This window comes from Aplysia californica, unplaced genomic scaffold (assembly GCF_000002075.1).
Source record: "Aplysia californica isolate F4 #8 unplaced genomic scaffold, AplCal3.0 scaffold00010, whole genome shotgun sequence".
In the NCBI taxonomy this organism is placed as follows: domain Eukaryota; kingdom Metazoa; phylum Mollusca; class Gastropoda; order Aplysiida; family Aplysiidae; genus Aplysia; species Aplysia californica.
The window spans coordinates 1,019,197-1,039,531 of record NW_004797280.1 but is presented as its reverse complement, the minus strand read 5'-3'; the positions used below and the strand labels follow the sequence as shown (position 1 = coordinate 1,039,531).

Here is a 20,335-nt window from a genome sequence, read left to right as displayed (position 1 = left end):
GTGTGTGTGTGTTGTGAAGGAAAGGGGTGGGGGGAGGAAGAAAGAGTCTATGTGAATGATGGCCGGTTAGTTCTATAAACCACGAGCCGCCACTGGATCCAACTCTAGACAAGGAGTGACCGAGTGAGTGACTGAATCTTGCGCGATTGATCACGTGAATTTTAAAGGAGCATGCGCAGAAATCGCCACGGCCAGAACACAGAACATGCGCAGAAATCCGCAATAGCCAAAAGCCGCAGGCTAGGCGGGGCTAATCGACCGAATTCGTTCGCCCGGAACATGCGCAGAAATCCTAAATCGGGAGAGTCACCCGACATCGTGCAAGTAGCCACTCCGTAAGGTATAACCTGTTTTGTTCTGTTCTGATGCAGGGCTCTGTCCCTCCACTCCACTCCGCCGTCTGGGAAGTGCCGAGAGGCGGTCCCACCAGACCGAGACAGGACCCGACCCCTAGACCGCCACCACCACCACCACCCGAGATGCCTCACAAGACAGACTGTTGTTTCGACGATGGTCCTGACCCACACCCTACCGGAACCCTCACCGTCACTCTCACTGGCCAGTACTCCGCCACCATCATGCAACGAATCAACGAGACACACCCCGACCTGCGGATCAAGAAACACAACCGATTACAAGAATCTTACACCATCTACTTTTAGTCGCCACCGGGGTCAGACTTCTCAGTACCACACGCAACCGTTCTAAATGACGTGGCGGAGGGAACGGACGCCCTCCTCCCAATTACCGGTCATGAGAGAAGAAAAATCTATCTTCAGTGAGTTCCGGTAACCTTCACGCAGGAACACATCCGGAAAGTGGTCAGGACCTTCGCCGAACCTGACTCAACCACCGACTTCCTCCCCAGACGATACGGCTCCGACGACAAACACATCGTCCTGGCGGAGGCCGACCCCAACGACGTCCCCGTCCCCCTCTACGTGAGGATCTCGGGCTGCGGGCCGGACCCCCTCAACATCATGATAACCCTCCCGGGCGCCGCATCGCCTGCCTCCACTGCGCCCGGCTAGACCATTACTCCAACAAATTCCGGCCCGCAGATCTGACAACAGCGACGACACACCCGCCACTAGGACCGCCCCCACCACGACAGAACCTTCCACCTACGCGGACCAACTGAGAGGACGACGCCCCGCCCCCACAACGAGACTACCACACTCTACGACAACCGACACCCCCGCCACCAACGTTCCAACTGCCGACACCCCCCGAAGCCCGTTAACGAGCCCGCCTTCAACCTGACTGCCCCTGGCACCCCAACCGCCGCCGCCTCCGCCGCCCTACTCAAATCTCCTGCCAAGACCCCGAAGAAGACACAGCCCCCTACAAAGACGCAGAACACAACGAAGACGCCGACAAGGACCCTCCAACCTCCACCAGTAACACCCCCCCCCCCCCGAGGACGGTATGACAGAATTGACCAAAATTCCGAACTTGACCGAGGAGGCGGAAAACAACCCAATAGTAGACAGCGAGAGTGACAGTGAGAGTGACAGTGGTGGACGACGACTGACAATAGACACCGACCCCGAACAGGACAAACAGGACAGACCGACGAAACACATAACAGAAATGACTCGAGAACAGAAAAGAAGAAAAAGACAGAGAAACTCTCCACCAAACGGACAAACCCCTCACCAAGACGACACTGACAGTGACACCTTATCAATTTATCATATTATTCCCTCTTCTTCTTTTTATAGAACACAGGATGGCAGGCCTGAGAGTGCTTACTTTGAATACAAGAATGATGCTTGGTAAGTTGCCCCAACTTAAAAATCTTATACACACTCCCGACTTTCTCCTTTTACAAGAAACAAACATCCGCGACAGATACACCACACAAAAACTAACACACGAGCTGGGCCTAGCAACGGGGGTGTTCGGCCTGGGCCCCTACTGTCGCGGAACAGCTATCCTCCAGACTTCCGACAAATACACAATTACAGAACACACAGCAGACAACACAACAGGCCGATACACAATAGCCATCATCACAAGCAACACAGATAGATCTACATGCCACACTTGTCAACATATACGCGCCAGCACAGGCACGCACACGACCCACGTTTTACGACACACTAGCCGTAACACTAGCCTCAACAAAACACAAACTTATAATAGGGGGGGGGAGGGGGGGGGGTTCAACACAACACCAGAAGAGAGGGATATAGTGGGTACAGACATAGGAAAAAACAGACCGGGCAGAAGAGAACTACAGAACATCATAGACACACACAGGTTAAAGGACAGCTACAGGGAGGTACACAAGAACAATGCAACAAACCCGACACATCGACACACATTATATAACAGAGCAGCCACACTAGATAGAATCTACACAGACCAAACACTCTAAGTCACACATTGCACACACATAAACAGCACACTCCAATTCACAGATCACAAAGCAGTTTTAGTGACAATAGGACCCCACGTACACACACACACACACACACACACACACACACACACACACACACACACACACATACACACACAAAAAAAACAACTATCACCACACTGGAAGTTCAATAACAGTTTACTAGAAACCGAAGACTTTATTCAGGCAGCCACAAACACGATCACTCTCTACACACAACCACTCCCCACCAACAACACACGCGAGTCCTGGGACATGCTGAAGGACTCAATAAACACAGTAAGTACATGTATCATCATGGCCAAAAGAATAAACACACGCAGACGCAACAGAGAACTCTTACTAGAGCAACCACTAAAGACAGCAACAGAAGAAGGAACACTACAAGAATCACATAGCCTGGAATTACTAACAGAATTAGAAGAAATCCGACAACACAGATGCACAGGATTCACAGACATACCAGACGAAAAACCTACACAACAATACTCAGCAGTAGAACAATCTATGCAGAAGAACAGATACATAGAGAAAATCATAGACGCACAAGGCAACACACAAACAGACTCGCACACATTGGTTCACGCATTTCAAAACTACTACGCCACACTGTACACCGAGGAACCCACCGACCAGACGAGTACAGTGGAACTCAGGTTTAACGAGGTCGTTGGGCCTGACCTAAAATCTCGTTGAATCCGAGTGTTCGTTTATAGCTAACACGAGGTTTTGTGTAGATAATTACAGGCACTGAGCAAGTAATGTATAAAGAGAAGTCACAAGCAGTGCCTGAAATGTCTGCATACTGTGAGCTGTGTAAAAAAAGACCGATTCGTTCGAATACACAAGCCTGTGTCATCTCGATTGTTTACCGAGAAAAAAGTGTGTTGCTGTGTAGAGCCGAGCATGCAGCAACTTTTGATTCCATAGACCAGCGCACAATTCATTTCGTAGCTGTACGTCAAGACTAGCTTATTATTGTAATAATGATCAGTTGCCGGTGGGGAAAAAACTGACGTGTTTGTATACATGACATGTATGCGACGTTCAACGCCCGGACCGCTAGTGCCCTCCTCCCCTCCCCGACACGCACACACAGCCACACGTGTGCAGGCCGCCCATCCGACCCCGACACACGCCAGAGTAGACACGTACGCGTGCCAACAACGCATGTGTTGGTATTTAAAAAGGCTGCTGATTGGTGGCATGCAATCGGCTAAGTGAATAATGGTTCATGATGCAGGTGCAATGGATGGTTTCTGGGAATAGATCAAGTTTGTTCTGAGAGAAAAATTTGCGAAGCCACGTCTGGAAGCGACCTCGTTGAATCCGAGCTCGCTGATTTAAGTGCTCGTTGAATCCGGGTTACTTTTATTGATTTCAAAGAAGTAAAAAAAATATAGGGAATCTATCTCATCTAGTTGAATCTGAGTTCTCGTTGAATCCGAGCTCGTTAAATCCGAGTTCCACTGTACGCGAAATACACCTCACAACTGACAGACCACCAACAACAACAAACACTCGACACGGACACACAACTCTCAGACCTGCGGGACGCTCTCAACGCAATGAAAAAAAAATACTTTCCCCGGCCCCGACGGCTTAACCGTGGAATTTTACCAAGCTTTCTTCCCCATTCTGGCCCCCCTCTTTATGGCAATGATTAAAGAAAGGTTTGAGGTAGGATCTTTGCCCGAGTCTCAAAATCTTTCCTATATATTCCTCATTCCCAGACTCGGGCTCCCCCCTAGAGATGAAAAACTACCCTCCTAAATGTAGATTACAACATTCTCTCCAAATCCCTCTGTAACAAGTTGAGACCGATCATGAAGGATCTGATAAACACCGACCAAGCCAGCGCAGTACACAGTAGAACATTAATACAAGACCACAACCACACACTTAGGGACATCATAACATACACCGAAGACACGCGACTACACACATGCATCCTATCATTAGACCAGACCAAGGCTTTCGACAGAGTACCGCTCTCCTTCCTAAATAAAACTTTAAAAGCTTGCAATGTCGGCCCTCAATTTCGCAAATGGATCCAAATTCTATACAAAACCAACAATCTGCAGTTTTGGTAAATCAAACACTGTCGGACACCTTCCGCCTGGGCGACTCCCTGAGTCCACTTCTGTACGTACTTACACTAGAACCACTCCTAAACAAAATGCGGCAGGACGGCAGGATCAAAGGAATCAAACTCCCGGGGGGGGGAGACAAAAACTTATAGCATTTGCAGACGACACCAACTTCTTTTCGAGCACCCCAAAATCCTCACAACAATTCTAAATCACTTTCGTCACTTTAGTAATGGAAGCGGATTACAAGTAAATGAGACAAAAACACAGATACCAGCTTTAGGAAAATGGAAACCAACAATAGGAGATCCGCTTCGTGTACATCTTGTGCAAGAAATTAAAATTTCTGGAATTTATTATGAGAAAAGTAGAAATCAGAACCCCAAGAACTCGAGGACGAAGTTGGTAGACAAAATTCAGAACCTCTTATCCAAACTTTATTACAGTGGAAACCTGATATAACAGGGATGGTGGAAGTAGAGAAAATGTCGTTATATCCGATCCTTGTTAAATCAGAAATGCAAGGAAAGTAAGCATTTGTGGACCGATCCAGCTGTACTTATTCATGGGTAGTTTCCCTTGCCACAAGTTCTCACGAAAAGGGGTTTTAGCACCAACTTTCTCCTTGCCTCCTTAAACCACATGATCAGAAGAGCTTGGTATGGTCGACAGCATCTGCATCGGGTAGTCTCTTCTTCTTTTGGTCCGGAACAAACTTTCCTTTGGAGTATGCTGCCACTATCTTCTCTCTATCCTTGATAATGGTGGGAATCGACCCTTGTGGAATATCCAACTGACGACAAATCTCTGCCAGTGGAGCTTGCTTTTTGTCAACAGCCTGGATTATTTCGTATTTTTTGTCAATTGAAAGACATTTTCTCTTGCGCTTGACATCGTTGGTGACACATTACGCGTCCGCGTTGCTAGGTTTCAGGCTAGATCGAGGTGTGCAGTAGGCCTACACTGCAGCCCTCTCTCGCTCCACACGCTGCGTGTGCTTGCTACAGTGGCGTGGCTTGCTCCATCACTGCGTTACTCTCTCTCTCTCTCTCTCTCTCTCTCTCTCACTTTTTACACATTGTTAACGAGCCTTTGTCCCTGCTATAACGGGTTGGGCTCCGATGAGGCCCTGTTATTGCCGATAACTTTTTTTTATAGAGACAAGGAGTAGGAAAAAACGGGGACCGGGCCTGTTATTATATATATGGTTTCCACTGTATAAACAAACTTCAACTTTCGGCCGTAGCTTACTTGTGAACACCCTCGTCCTGCCGCAAATAAATTACCTCACACAAACACCACATATAATTAAAAACAACAACATACACATCTGACGTTTTATTTTCAAAGGCACACCTAGACGCATCAGAAACACAACACTAATACTAATACAAGACAAACACAACGGAGGGGTGAGTCTACACGACATACGGACAAAAATCAAAGCATACAGACTCTAGTACATGAAAAAGGTCATAGCGGACAAATACAAACACAGAATAGCTCACTACTACCTCGGCACACGCCTCAGTAAACAAAAGGCGTTAGACAACACAATACCACACCACTTCGGCACATTACCAACATTTCACGCACTAGCCACACTAAGCTGAGACAACACGGCGAGCTAAACAAGACCACTCACAACACAAAAACCACATACAAGGCTCTCGTCCTCCAACAAGCAATTTCGGAATCCTTTACTTTAAAAACCTCCTTATTACATGTACATGCACCACCCCCTGTCAGAAACAAACCACTAGTGATGGGCAGGTATCGATATTAGGTACTCGATACTTAGATACCTATAGGTATCGGTATCGGTACCGATACCTGCTCTAAACATCGATACCTATGTGTTATTTATCCCAGGCACTCAAAGCAAGTGACTTGGGCCTTGAGAATTTTTTGTTTATCAAAACTGATAAGTTTTCGTGTGTGGGGGGAGCATTTTAAATGAATCTAGTGATTTTTTAACAAAAAGAGAGAAGTTTTTCGTGAAATCTATCTGGTGATTTTGCAAAATCCTCACTGACAACCCTGATTTATCCTCATTGGTTTAATTTAAAGTTGCTAAAAATCTGGTAAATTGAATTACCTTTTTAGAACTCTTGTGTTTTTATTTTCAAATTACTAACATTTTCTGCAAAGCTGACTTTCCTCCCATACTTCACTTAGTTTTTGTTTTTATTCTCATATTTGGGTATTTATTTCTCTCTCTCTCTCTTTTACAAATAATTTTTGTTTGAGTCTCAGCTAAATAGTCACAACTTGTCTAGACACGATTATCTAAATACTTGGAAAAGTATAGTTGTACTTTTGTCTTTACCGGTACTTATTATCCCCGGCGTATGTTACTAATAGCATAATAGCATTAGGTATCGAGGTATCGGTATCGATACCTTGAAAAAGTACTAGGTATCGACATCGATACCTAAATTGTGGTATCAGCCCATCACTACAAACCACCTACCGTATTCTTTTCTCTGTCACGCCGACATCGGATGGACAAGAGTAAACAGACAAACAAAATTATCCCCTTCAAATAAAATATGTAAGAACAAAATTCAAGAAACGGAGTAGCATATCTTCTTCTCATGTGCGTACATATAATACAAACCTTGGAGTAACTATATAGGGAGAGGCCCTAACGTTGCGTCGCCCGCTCAACAGTTCCATCCAAGTTGAAGCCGAAAGGGCGGAGCTTATCGGGCCTGCCGCCATCTTTGTAAGTTCAAAACAATGCAGCGTACGCAGCGTAATCTCCTTTCAAAACAAGCTGCTCGGACTCCATTTTCTCTCAAAATTTCTTCGTCAATGTTAATTACAGCATTATAAGCACTCACGTACAGTTGTAATGTAATAAGGATGTTAACAAATCTTACTTGCATCAAATTTCCAGCTCATTTAGTCGAATTATTACAGTAACACGTGTACTATGTATACACATTGTGATGGTAAGATATTCTGTTTTACATGTTTTAGAGACGAAATTGGGATAATAAGGATCAAAACAAAATTATAAACGGGATGATAACATTTGCTGAGTTTTTGGTAGTCGAACTTCATTATTTTTACAAAAAACGAAGACTTCTTGATAGTAACAATATAATAAGGACAGCAAGAAATCTTACTTGCATCAAATTACCAGCTCACTCAGTCGAACATTTGGTAATACATGTACTATGTATACACATTGTGACGGTAAGATAATTTTTTAAAACTTGTTTTAGAGAAGAAATTGGGATAATAAGGATCAAAACAAAAATATAAACGGGATAACAAAATTTGCAGACTTTTCGGTCATAGAACTTCATCAGTGCAAAATGATATCATCACTGACATTATTTTTACAAAAACGTAGTCTTCTTGACTTAAACTTACAACAGAATATATTTCTAACAAAATTGAAAATGATTACACAAAAGATGGTAGTGAGAGTGGGATGGGATGGGCGAAGAATGAGGAAGGAGAGGGCAAGGCAGATAAGAGTGAAGTATGAAGGTGGAAATTACCCCCCCCACACACACACACACACAAAAACAAGAATAAAACAGCCCCCCCCCCCAAATAAAGCGAGGAGGGAGGGGCACCTTTAAAACACCAAGACACTTTATCTAAATGTTATAAAATACTGTTAAGGGTATTGAAAAATTAATAGAGAATTTGAAATGATAGGCTTATAATAAGAAGATTTTCAAAACAGATTGCACTAATTTATGACATTTCACTCTTGACAATGTCACACCCCATGCACAGACAGACGACACATGGCATCAAAAATGTTATTCACACACCAAACACACTTCAATGACATTCTTTGAAGGCACTGTCGAACCTCCGACGAGACTTCAAAAAACAGCAAGGAATTTACTTTTGACACATTGGAGTCAACAAAGGCACCGATGCAGGTTTCACATTTTCAAATGCTTTGTCAACCTTAACAACACAAAACCAGCAATGTAAGCAACATGCAGACCAAATTGACAAGTATGCTAGAGTAGATCTAGGCACATACGTGCAGTTATCATCATGGCAAACTGAATTTTCTGAAATCTTTTTTTCATTCTGTTTTTACTGTGAGATGCATTTCCGGCTAAATCAGAAGGCATTTCGTCATCAAGTTCAGTGCCATTGCTAGAGACTGATATTTTTTAAAACATTTGGTAGGAAATTTTGAATTTTGCCTGGGTGGCGACCGAAGCCTACTCTTATCGATTTTAGACCACCAAGGGACCTTTAATTTACGCAATTTGCATACGCGACCTCCGAGATTTTTTCGCCCTTGTCCGAGAAGGCTAGGGGTAGATCTTTCCTACCAGAAGATCAGGGGTGTGGCTGAAAGACAGAGGTAAGAAGGAGCCAAGGAGTAGCAGTAGAAAGGCTGCAGAAAGAGTCCGGAGCCCTGAGGAGGTAGGGGCAGAAAGTGGAGGTGAAAGCAGACGAAAGAGAAAGTAGAAGTTTAGAGAACAAAATTTTTCCGTCACTACTCGGATTCGAACCCAGGACCTTTGAATGAGAGGCCCACCGGACCCGAACGCTACGCAAACTGCCATTCGGTTGACACTAAGTTTACAACTGAGAGAACTGAGCTGATCTCACAAACATGGCCGACCGTCGCCTGCAGCGGCTTCACGTTACGCGACTCGCGGCCTCTCCTATTATAGTTCCTCCAAGATACAAACCATCAAACAAGCACTTTAAGAAATTGTTAGCTGCACCGTACAACACTCCAGTATATTCAATATGATACAAAGCAATTTTCCTCAACATAATACCGGCAGAAGACAACGACACACACAGAGTCAAACTGCACATCCTAGAGACACCGCATGGCAAGCCCGCCTACAAACAACCTTCAGTAACACCCACCACACACCCACCACCATCATGCACATGTACACACTCAAACTTATACACTACACACACACTAACAAAACATGACCAGTGGGCAACTTTTGAACGAATGACGAGCTGAGCTGTGGATGGAGAGACAGTGTGAGTGAAAGAGCGGGTGAAAGGAAGAATGTACGAGCGTTGTATCCACAGGCGACAGCAACTAAACCAGACAACGACACCGACACCCTGGCCTGGTCCACAGCTCACGAACGAAAGGAATGCGGCAAAGGCAGTGTTTTGCCTTAGATTCTATTGTCCATGGTTCGCTGTATGCAAGGGAATGAGTGAGATTATCTTTGTGCGTGCCTGGAGGGAGGGGGTAGGGTGAGAAAGTTATGCGGACGGGGATGAGCCGCGGGAGAGAACACGGGAATTGAATGAGTGATGAAAGAGAGGGACGATTTATGAGCCCTGGAGTGAATGGATCCTGTGTTTCTATTTTGTATACTTTGAATTTTTTCTGAATAAAGGCTGAAAAAGACCGTAAAACAAACACACACACACACACACACACACACACACACACACACACACACACACACACACACACACACACACACACACACACACCTCACTCTCCACTTACACACTTACTACCACACACAGACACACTCATAATACACATGCACACACACACACACACACACACACACACACACACACACACACACACACACACACACACATACAAAAAGATATATACATAGATCAGATCTAGATCTAGGCCTAGACCTAGAGTCTAGATCTAGATCAAGATCAGAGTGGCGCTATTGATTTAGTCGTGTTGTAGGTCTATCATTTTGATAAAATTAAAATTTAATTAGATCTAGATCACTAGATCCAGTGTCCACGTCCACCCATTGTGTATATCTGGTGTGCTGCAATGTCTGGATGGAAAAAGAAATTCCCGAACGACGTCAGATTTGTACTTTTATTTTGTACTAATTAATTTGGAAGAGGGCAGTTTAGCTGCACCTGACAAGTTGCATTATTATGATGACCCATTATAACAAATGATTATTTTATTCGAGAAATGAACTGAACGTATCTAACAGCACCATACTCTGGCGTAATCCCGGTTCATTACCAGTGGCGGTGGGTGGACCAAAATTTGGGTGGGGCTTAGGTTTCTTCCAGTTTTTTACCACCAAATAGCAAGCAATGAGAATTAATCAGTGATGATTTTTCTATACTCACGGTGAGCCACGGCAGTTTGAGAACCATTCAAACGAGAAGAGTTGCCTTTGTTTTCAATCTCTTTGTTCTTAGTTAAATTCTTGTTGATGGTGGGGACAAAACCGATTCACTTCCAAATTTCCTCTAATTAGTTTTTGTGTGATGAAAAAGTTATAACTGTTAAATCTCAGCAGCACAAACACAAACTTGCACACACAGCACTTCAAACATAATACTTCTATGAGTTGGATTAGGTCGTGTAGTCGAGAAAGTTGAACGCACCCAACAAAGAACCAATGAGCGCATAGATATCTGTGTCAGTAGGGGAAAGTGTGTCGTAAACTTTCACCCCATTGTCAGGGCTAGGAGAGCGTGAGCCCTCGGTACAGTGTTATTTTTTCCCAGTCTTCTACCTTTTTACAAGAAGAGTTTCATTAAGGACGGACTGTGGGAAAAGGGCTCATCTTTGCTGAGCCCTAAAGACATTTGATTGGCTGCTGGGTTACTATAGTTGTAAGCGGGAACAACAGTGATTGGATAAGCGAGCAAGCCGCCAGGTTGTTCGCTCTGTGTTCATTGCGTGCGGTCATAACGGTTTCAACTGCTTATTTCATTATGGAGAAACTTTCATTTACTTTGGGATAGAGTTGGGGGTGGTGGTTGGGGAGGGGTAGGGGCTCAAGCCCGTGAGCCCTTCACTACCCACCGCCACTGTTCATTACGGTACACATCATTTGACTATTTGAAACAAAATTAAGGGCAACGTAGAAAGATTTGCACCTATACTCGACTATAAGTGAGGAACAGCGAGACTGGGAGACTAGTACTGTCCACGTAGGATTATGCGATTGTGCGGCCGCGTTTTTTCGCGTAATTCTGCAACATTTGCATAATTTTGGATTCCCCGCGTTTTTTCACGTTTTTTTCCCCCATTCATTTTTCATAAAACAATTAATCAACGCCTCGCCATAATGTGACTAAAGGGAAGTATCACCGTAATAAGTCTCGTTTAAGTGAAAAGTAGATTATTTCCCTTGTTAGAAGATCTTGTGGTTGTTAGGGCCTAGGTTAGGGCTTTTGTTCCTTGAGCATGTTCTATTTTTTAATCAATCAAAAGTTGTTCTCATGTCTGCTGATGTTTCATGTTTGACAGGTGTCCCTGGGTTTAGTAATGTGCCAGCATCAGAGGTCCAGATGTCCTTTTTTCCCCATTTCCCCCCCATTTTCCCCCCATTTTTTCCCCATTTTCCCCTCTATAGATCTACAGCTGAAAGTTACAGAGATTATATAGATCTATATATATATTTTTTTTCCTGATTGATATATATTGTTTTCTTTCCAAATACTCAACAATTTATTGATACTGATATGTTTTGTTTTCAATTTTTCTGTACATAAAACATGACAATTCTTGTTGGAAAATATGTCGCGAATGGTGTTACGGTAACTTGCATAATTTGGCCATCTAAATTTGCATAATTCTACGGGGACAGCTAGTGTTTGGTTGCCCATGGTGAGTGCGCTTTGCAGCGAAGTTTTAAAGTTTTTAAAATTAGATCTAGATCTAGGCTACTTTGCTTAGCCTACAGAGAGGGATAGAAGTAGAAGACGAATATAAATCTAGTGCGCGGAGTAATTAATGCAAATTTTTATATTTCACGTGTGAGATGTCAGCTTAGCCAGCCTATATTATTTCAACGTGAAATATAAGGTTCAGGCGCGGTTCGTCCATAGAGCACGGTCGTGCAGTGCCGCCCAAAATGTTTTAATGTTCTATGACGTAAAGCACCCACAATAATAAAATAAAAGTCGCCAGAAACAAACACTAGCCAAATATTATATCAAAACAAGGCCCTCGCTGGCGCCGTAACTGTCATTTCTATTCTATAGCGCCGTAAAACATCTACTATGCCATGCCTAAGTTCATGCGCTGTATCTAAACATAACAGGATATTCAACAGAGGAAACCTGACCTATAAATCGCTCTTTGGGATAACCCAAGCGATGACGACACTTGTAGAGAGTTTGGCTGTACATTAATATTAATATGACGGCACATCTCAAATGTGCTCCTGCCGAATAGCGCCGAAACATAGCCCACAGTAGGCAATCTAAAAATAAACGCCATAGACTATGCACTATTTCATGCCAAAATTATGTGGACCCCGGAGCAATCCAGCGGAGTGCTCAAGTGAATTGTGATTGGTTCATTGTCTTGTCGCTATTTTAAGTGACTCTGTGACCGTGAACCTGAGGGAGGTGAACGTGACATACTTAAGTTGCCGTCCTATGAGTTGTGCTTTTGAACGGTTTTGTAGTGGAGCGGTGAAAGGTGTTACTTGAGTGTTCAGTTTTAATGCAGGGTGAATGAAATTGACGTTTAGCGAACAAACAGTTTTAGTTCTAGAAGTCAAAGCCACTAGTAAAGAGAATAAAAATAAAAGTACAAGGTTTTCCTTCACCAACCAAAAGATTCTAAAATTATATACCATCCCATTTACTCTGCCCTTGATTATCTTCAGTTTAAGATAGCTTGAATGTGCACACCCACTTTTAAGACCCGCGAGCCGCCCCTGATAAGGATATATTTTACCGGAAGTGCAATGCTAAAACAGCTCCAAAAGTATGGTATAAAAATGCTATCCGTTATTATTAATAACCTCTTTGAAAGAGGACAAAATACATGTAATACATTTGCAAAAATTGCCTGTCGTTTGGCGCCCCACACTAGAAATAAATCAGGCAACCCTGGACCAGAGTTAAAATTATTGTTCGTCCCCATTATGAATGACCCAATGTCTACAGCAGCTTGATATTAAAATTTTGTTGTTTCAGTTTGCTCAGCCTTCCCAGCAGTTTGTTTTTGGAATCATCTCCACACAACCAGCATCATGTCCAGCCCAAAGGTTAAACTCTTCTATATCGACTATATGGGCCGTGCCGAAATGATTCGACTGTTGTTTGCTGCTGCAGGAAAACCTTTTGAGGACATTAGGTTTTCTCTGGAGGATTGGTCTGCAACGTGGAAGTCAAGTATGTGATATTATTGATTTTGTCAATTTAGTTAGATCTAACATTTTTGGTTGGGTTGGGGTATATTTTTTTTCGAAAACGTATCATGTACAACTGTCTCATCAGACTGCCAAGATTATAATAGAATAGTTTTCTTTTTATCTGTAATAGATCATGTAGGAGTTTTGTTATCAAGCAGTATCAGCAATGTAAGTAATAATAATAATAAATATCATTTGTATAGCGCATATCCCCGCTCAACAGCAGGCTCTATGCGCTTTACACTATATTATTACCCCAGCAGACCATAGAACACTCCGAAACATTATCAGCTTCCCGGAAAACATACAGTGCAAGCAGCTGATTAAGCACTCAAACACCAACAAACTGACAAGATCTTTCGCTGTCTATAGCCGGGTACCCATTCCCACCTGGGTGAAGTGAGGAAAGTTCGTGTAAAGTGCCTTTCCCAAGGACACAACGTCGGGTCCTTGACGGGATTCGAACCAACGACCTTACGGTTGCGAGTCCGAGAGACTAACCACTAGGCCACCGACGCCACAAGTATAAGTGATGTACCCCCCCCCCCCCCCCCCACACACAGACTGGTTATCCGGGGTGGCTGAAAAACAAATGAGCGTATCTCAAATACTCCTTCTTTGGTTTATGCGCTGTAAACAGGAACAATTTATTTTTCAAACGTTGCTGTGAATTTATTTACAGGAAAGAGTGGCATGAAGGGCTATCGTCAAGAGGAGTGCAACCAATCGATCTAATTGTGTGTTTCTGTGCGTGTGTGTGTGTGTGTGTGTGTGTGTGTGTGTGTGTGTGTGTGTGTGTGTGCGCGCCTGCATGTGTGTGTGTGTGTGTGTGTGTGTGTGTGTGTGCGCGCGCGCACGCGCGTGTTTATTACTTTATTTCTTATCGACGACTCGCCTGCGCGCACATCAGGAGATAGGAACAGAGATCAGCAAGCAAAATAGTGAACAGCTGCAATTCATATTTTTCGACAATTTATGCCCAAGTCAACACAATCTTTCACACACATGCAAGTAGGCCTATTTGGTCACACTTGCAACTTTATTTTTACTTCACTTTCCTTTCAACACGTTAGCCTATTGATTACGCCATAAAATAACTTGTAGACTTATTAGAAATCAGTTTTGTGCTGCAAACGCTCTGGGTGACTTATGTATTCAGTGTATATCCTGGGGAGCTCAAGAGATAATTTAGGTTTGGGGTTCAGTACCTCGTAAGATTTAAGGTCAGTAGTTTACCAGTTTTCATGACTCAAAATGAGCTAGAATGATATTGACCTCCGAATTACAGCCTTAATTTTCACATTTTTTAAGTACGTCACATTATTCTTCCCATGCTTCACGTAACTGAAATATTTTGGATTTCGTGCTAAAGCACAGTCAGTTTAGACCTTCAAGTATCTTTAACCTACTTCATTCCTTTCCAGAGGCCCCCTTTGGAACGTCACCATGGGTGGAGGTAGATGGAGAAGTCTATGCACAGTCGATAGCTATTGCTAACTATTTTGCCAAGGAGTTTGGTAAGTGAATTAATTTTACACATATACAAAGTCATTTTTGGTGGCTAGAGCTATACACCCATTTTGGTTTTGTGTTTATGGACGTTTTGCAACGTTGGTCATAGTTGCTTTTTAAATGCAGTGCTGACACATGTTGGTTTGTCTTTAAAATGTAGGTGTGTTGTTTAGAACACGACCACTGCTGCTGCTGCTGCTGCTGCTATTTCTGTGGATGATGATGATGATGATGATGATGATGATGATGATGATGATGATGATGATGATGAAGATGATGATGATGATCATCATCATTTTGCAAACTGTTGAAATTAGTCCTCACCCTCAATAATTTTTCATTCAACAATCAAAATTTTCTCCAGCTGACTGGCACAGCGATGGGTACCCCAGTAGCCCCCTCTTATGCCAACATTTTTATGGCTGAATTTTGGCGCAAATATGTCTCCCCCCTTCCCAACCAACCAGTTGTACTTATGCGTTACATGGATGACATTATCGCCTTGCACAATGGTTGCTCTGAAACAACCCTACAATTTCTCACTGATCTGAACAAGGTGCACAACTACATCAAATTTACTTATTCCAGCCCAGATAAGTCCACTTCTTTCCTGGACATGTCCCTTCTCATTGCAGATAACCAAATTGAGACAGACCTGTACAAAAAACCTACCGACTCTAATCGTTACCTCCCACCTTCTTCAAACCATCCTAAACATATATTCCGTTCTGTGGTCTATAGTGGTGCCCTTAGACTACGCCGCATTTGCTCCTGTGAAAATTCTTTTAAACAACGGATAGAGGAATTCACAGTCAACCTCCTTCACAGTGGGTACCAAAAAGATTTTATAACGCCCATTATCGAGAAAGTCAGCAAATTGAACCGCACAACCCTCCTGACCTACAAACCCCTAAAGCCAAAACAGAAAAGACCCTTTTTCGTCATTACTCATCACCAAAAACTACCTAAGGTACATAAAATCCACAGCCAACACAAAAGCATCTTGGAAAAATCAGACAAAATGAAAGCCTGCTTCCCCGACCCTCCTCTGATTGCACTTCGTCAGCCTCCTAATCTTGGCAACCTCCTCATTCGCACTAGAGCAGTAACACCCACGTCCTCACTTCCGGTAAACCCATGTTCCCCGCCTCAAAATTATCCTTGTCAAAAACCTAGATGCAAAACATGTGCCTACATGAAAGTAACCAACTTTGTAGAAGGCCCCCACTTTAAAAGAAAACTTTCCCACAGCATCACTTGTGAAACCAAAAATGTAATCTACCTCATATCCTGTAAAGTCTGTCCAGCTCAATATGTAGGTCAAACTACCACCACACTAAGAGCTAGGTTTAATAACCATAGGTATTCAGTCCAGAAAAACTCCAGCACACCAGTTGGCCAACATTTCAACAGTCCTGGTCACAATGGTACCTCCGATTTGCAGCTTCAGGGAATTGAAATAGTCCAATATCCTACTAAAGAAAAACTTAACCAAAGAGAATCAATGTGGATTTGGAACTTGGGGTCTCACAAAATTCTCACTGGCCTTAACATCGACGAGCCCCATTTTAAGGACCTAAAATTTACAACGTAACGTACTATTCACCCCTTATGTTCCTGCAACACCCTCCCTTTGGCCCTGCCTTTCTGTTATACTCCTTACCTCCACGTACTAGTTCTCTCTCTCTCTCTCTCTCTCTCTCTCTCTCTCTCTCTCTCTCTCTCTCTCCCTCTTTTCCTTTCCCTCTCTCTCTGCCACCTCTGGCCCTAGTGTTTCTCTTTCTCTGGCCTTTCCGATTTGTGTTCACCGCACCCTTCTGTTATTATATTCCTTACTTCCACGCACCTTTCCACCCCACCCCTCTCTCTCTCTCTCTCTCTCTCTCTCTCTACCACTTCTGGCTTTAGTGTTCCCTTCTCTCCGGCGATTTGTACTCACCGCTCCTTTAAATATTCAGACATTTATGTACGCACTTTAGTTTTTATAGCCTGTGTATATGATGATGATGATGGAGATATTTCCGATATTGTCCAAACCACACCAATACGTAACTTATAGTGAACACTTTGTTGCTGTGGCGTCATCACCCAATTATTTTTCTCAAATACTATGTTCCTGATGAAGCCTTATTGGCGAAACGTTGAACTGTGAAATATATATTTTTTTGGGAAATACAACAAGGTCTGAACTGTTTTAATACCTTCTTTATACAATGATGATGATGATGATGATGATGATGATGATGATGATGATGATGATGATGATGATGATGATGATGATGATGATGATGATGATGATTTGTTTTATTTTACTTTATAGTATGGTGTTATTTATTACTTTTGACAATTACTGAACACTATAGATCTAGTTTTTTTTTTTTTTTTTTGTATGTGTTGTTATTTTGTGTGTTTTTGTAAGTTTGTATGTGTGAGGGGAAAGGGGGGGGGGTGTTAGGAGGAGGACAACGTTTGCGCTGACACATGGATCAGTTGGTTAAATGATCTACCAGTTGTATATGTAATGGGTGCGTTTGCTGCCACTTTTCAATTAATGATAATGCAACAGACAGAATATGAGAGGAAAAAAGAGCAACATAATTTAGCTATTTCAGTCCACCAATATAATACCCCAAAGCTCTAAAGGAAAGACCAAGAGCAAAGTATGAATGAGGGGGGGGGAAAAACTTTAAAATTTCAAAATAATACGAAACAAAACATAAATGTTGTGCTCTGATTTCAATATATATTAAGTAGGCAGATGGGTTTTTTAAAACCAGTTTTGGGCTCAGATATCAATTTTTGGAAGTATGTGTCATATTCTGTTAGTACAATTACTCTTCTTTTGATTCCACGTAAAAACTATGAAGTCCTTAGTATCAAAACTGCCATAAAAACATCCTGTATCTTTGGTAACGAGCCCAAATAGAACAGAAATGTTCATGGATGCCATGTTATTTGACCTGCTCAGCAAGTGAAAATCCTCTCTCTATTTTTCTAGACATTTTTTTTTCAAGATATTGTCTTCAAATTTTGCGTGGATGCACTTTAACATATACAATTCACTGTTGCATTGTATTTTAGCTACATGTTAATGTTATTTTTTCCTGTAGGCTTCACTTACCCTACCCCTTAAAATATTTTTGGTCCCCTGAGTTTGGAGATACACTGGCGCTTTAAAAAGTACATATTTATGTAAAATATTTTTGGTCAGTGAGTTGAAGTTATATGTCCACAAGATAATTTCGAAACAAAAATGGACTTATCATGTCCCAAAAAAAAAGATCACCCACCATATGATGCCCAAAATCCAATATGGCAACGGGAAGATTTTCTCGAAAGAGTATGTTTGAATCTTTGCCTGCATGACCCAAGGTATATATAAGAATGCTTGTTTCACGCTATTTTTCTCTATATTAAGAAAAATGGGCTCTAAAAGTAACCTGCCCCCTTAAAACATTTTCTCCAATATTCTTACCAACTGAAAGAAATAGAAGTAAAATAACTCTCGTAGATTCCATATCACACATGCTCATTCTATAATGCGTTTTGATTAATTTATTGAAAAAGAAAAAGAAAAGATTATTTTACTGTGAACATGAAAATAACCCACTGAATTATCCACCTCCTTGCAGGTTTTTTTGGGAAGAACAACAAAGAAGCTCTTCATATCGAACAGATGGTGAACCTCATTCAGGACTTGGTGGTTAAAGCGGCTTCAATTGATGACCAGTATGAGGACCAAGAAAAACATGTTGGTGCTTATCTCAAATCAATCACTCAATCATGCCACTCTTCTGCCATTTAAAAAACTTTTTATCAACTTTAAAATACATAAGCTTCCGTAGAAAAAATAGTCTTTTTTGTTCACTTTTTAAGCAGGAGAGAATTGTGGACACGCCAGTTCAGTTTGTTGTCTATTGTAACACGCAAATACTTATAATCTGACACTTGCTCGACGTTTTTATTTTTAATTTCCAATGGCTGCAGGAACAGTTTCTTTTTTCTAAAATTTTTAGGTTTTTTTCACATGTAAAATTAGCTTATGACTTTCACACCATTCAGAACAATGTAGTACAAAATTCCAGTAAGCATTTTCGGTATGGTCAGCCTGAATGATCCCAATTATGGTTGAATCATCCGCAAATTTGATCAACTTGATGTTACTGTTGTTTATTTGGCAATCGTTCGATCGTGTATAGTGTGAATAAAACTGGTAACAAAATACATCCTACTTTACGGCTCTTGCAACACAATTAGGTCATATTAGTTCCGAAGACAAGAAGTGTTACAAACAAGACACAAAAACAGAGATACAAGGTTAATAATAGTAATAAATGTTTGATAGGAGAGAAGGAGCAGACCACACCAGCGCATGTACGAACCACCCTGAATTCTTTAGCATCTGTGTTATTGAGACTACAAATACAAAGACGGTGGCCTGACATTGCTTTCTCCTGACTTTCTCTTGCCCGAAAGGTTCCATACTTACTTTACTTACTTTTTACTTTTTCCCCCTCAGTTGCCGAGGGGAGATGCAGTTTTCTATAATAATTAATAGGCCAGCTCCGCAGCTCTTTCAGTTGTGATGTTATCTTTTCTTATGGTTTCCTTGACACCCTCGATCTACCTTTTGCGTGGCCTTCCTCTTCCTTTATAGCCTGAGTCTGAGTGCTTGGTGTTGTAGGCTCTCAAGGCTGGCTGGTCCGGTGACATGCGTAACAGGTGGCCAAACCATTTTATCCTCTGTCTTTCTATGTAACGCAGGCAGGACTCAGTGCCGATAGCTGCTCTTACTTCTTCATTTCTCTGCCTGTCTCGTTCCATGATTGCCGTAAATCAATCCTGCTCTCGCTCCATCCTCCATCATAATCATAGTCGGTAGTTACACCATATTCTATTTTATTCTGTACCCCTATTTTTTCTTCCCCCACTCTTTTATAAGGAAGGTCATCCTTCTCTCTCCCCTTCTCTCTCCCTCTTCATCTCCCCCCCCCTCTCTCTCCCTCTCTCTCTCTCTCTCTCCCCTTCTCTCTATAAATCTATCTATCTATTTCGCTTTCTCTTTATCTCTCTCTCTCTTTCTCTCTCTTTCTCTTTCTCCTCTCCTCTCTCTCTGTCTCTCTCTCTCTCTCTCTCTCTCTCTTTCTCTCCCTCTCTTTCACTCTCTCTCTCCCTCTCTCTTTCTCTCTCTCTCTCTC

General features: G+C 42.4%; 1 protein-coding gene across 1 annotated transcript in view; it reads left to right on the top strand.

Moving 5' to 3' along the window:
• The window catches only part of LOC101847392 (glutathione S-transferase 1), a gene marked incomplete in the record, with an annotated part of 30,021 nt that overhangs the window by 3,430 nt on the left and 6,256 nt on the right, over positions 1-20,335 (top strand). Inside the window, 3 exon segments of the mRNA XM_035970026.1 lie at positions 13,408-13,605; positions 15,050-15,142; positions 18,770-18,892. Of these exon segments, the coding sequence (XP_035825919.1) occupies positions 13,464-13,605; positions 15,050-15,142; positions 18,770-18,892 (358 nt within the window).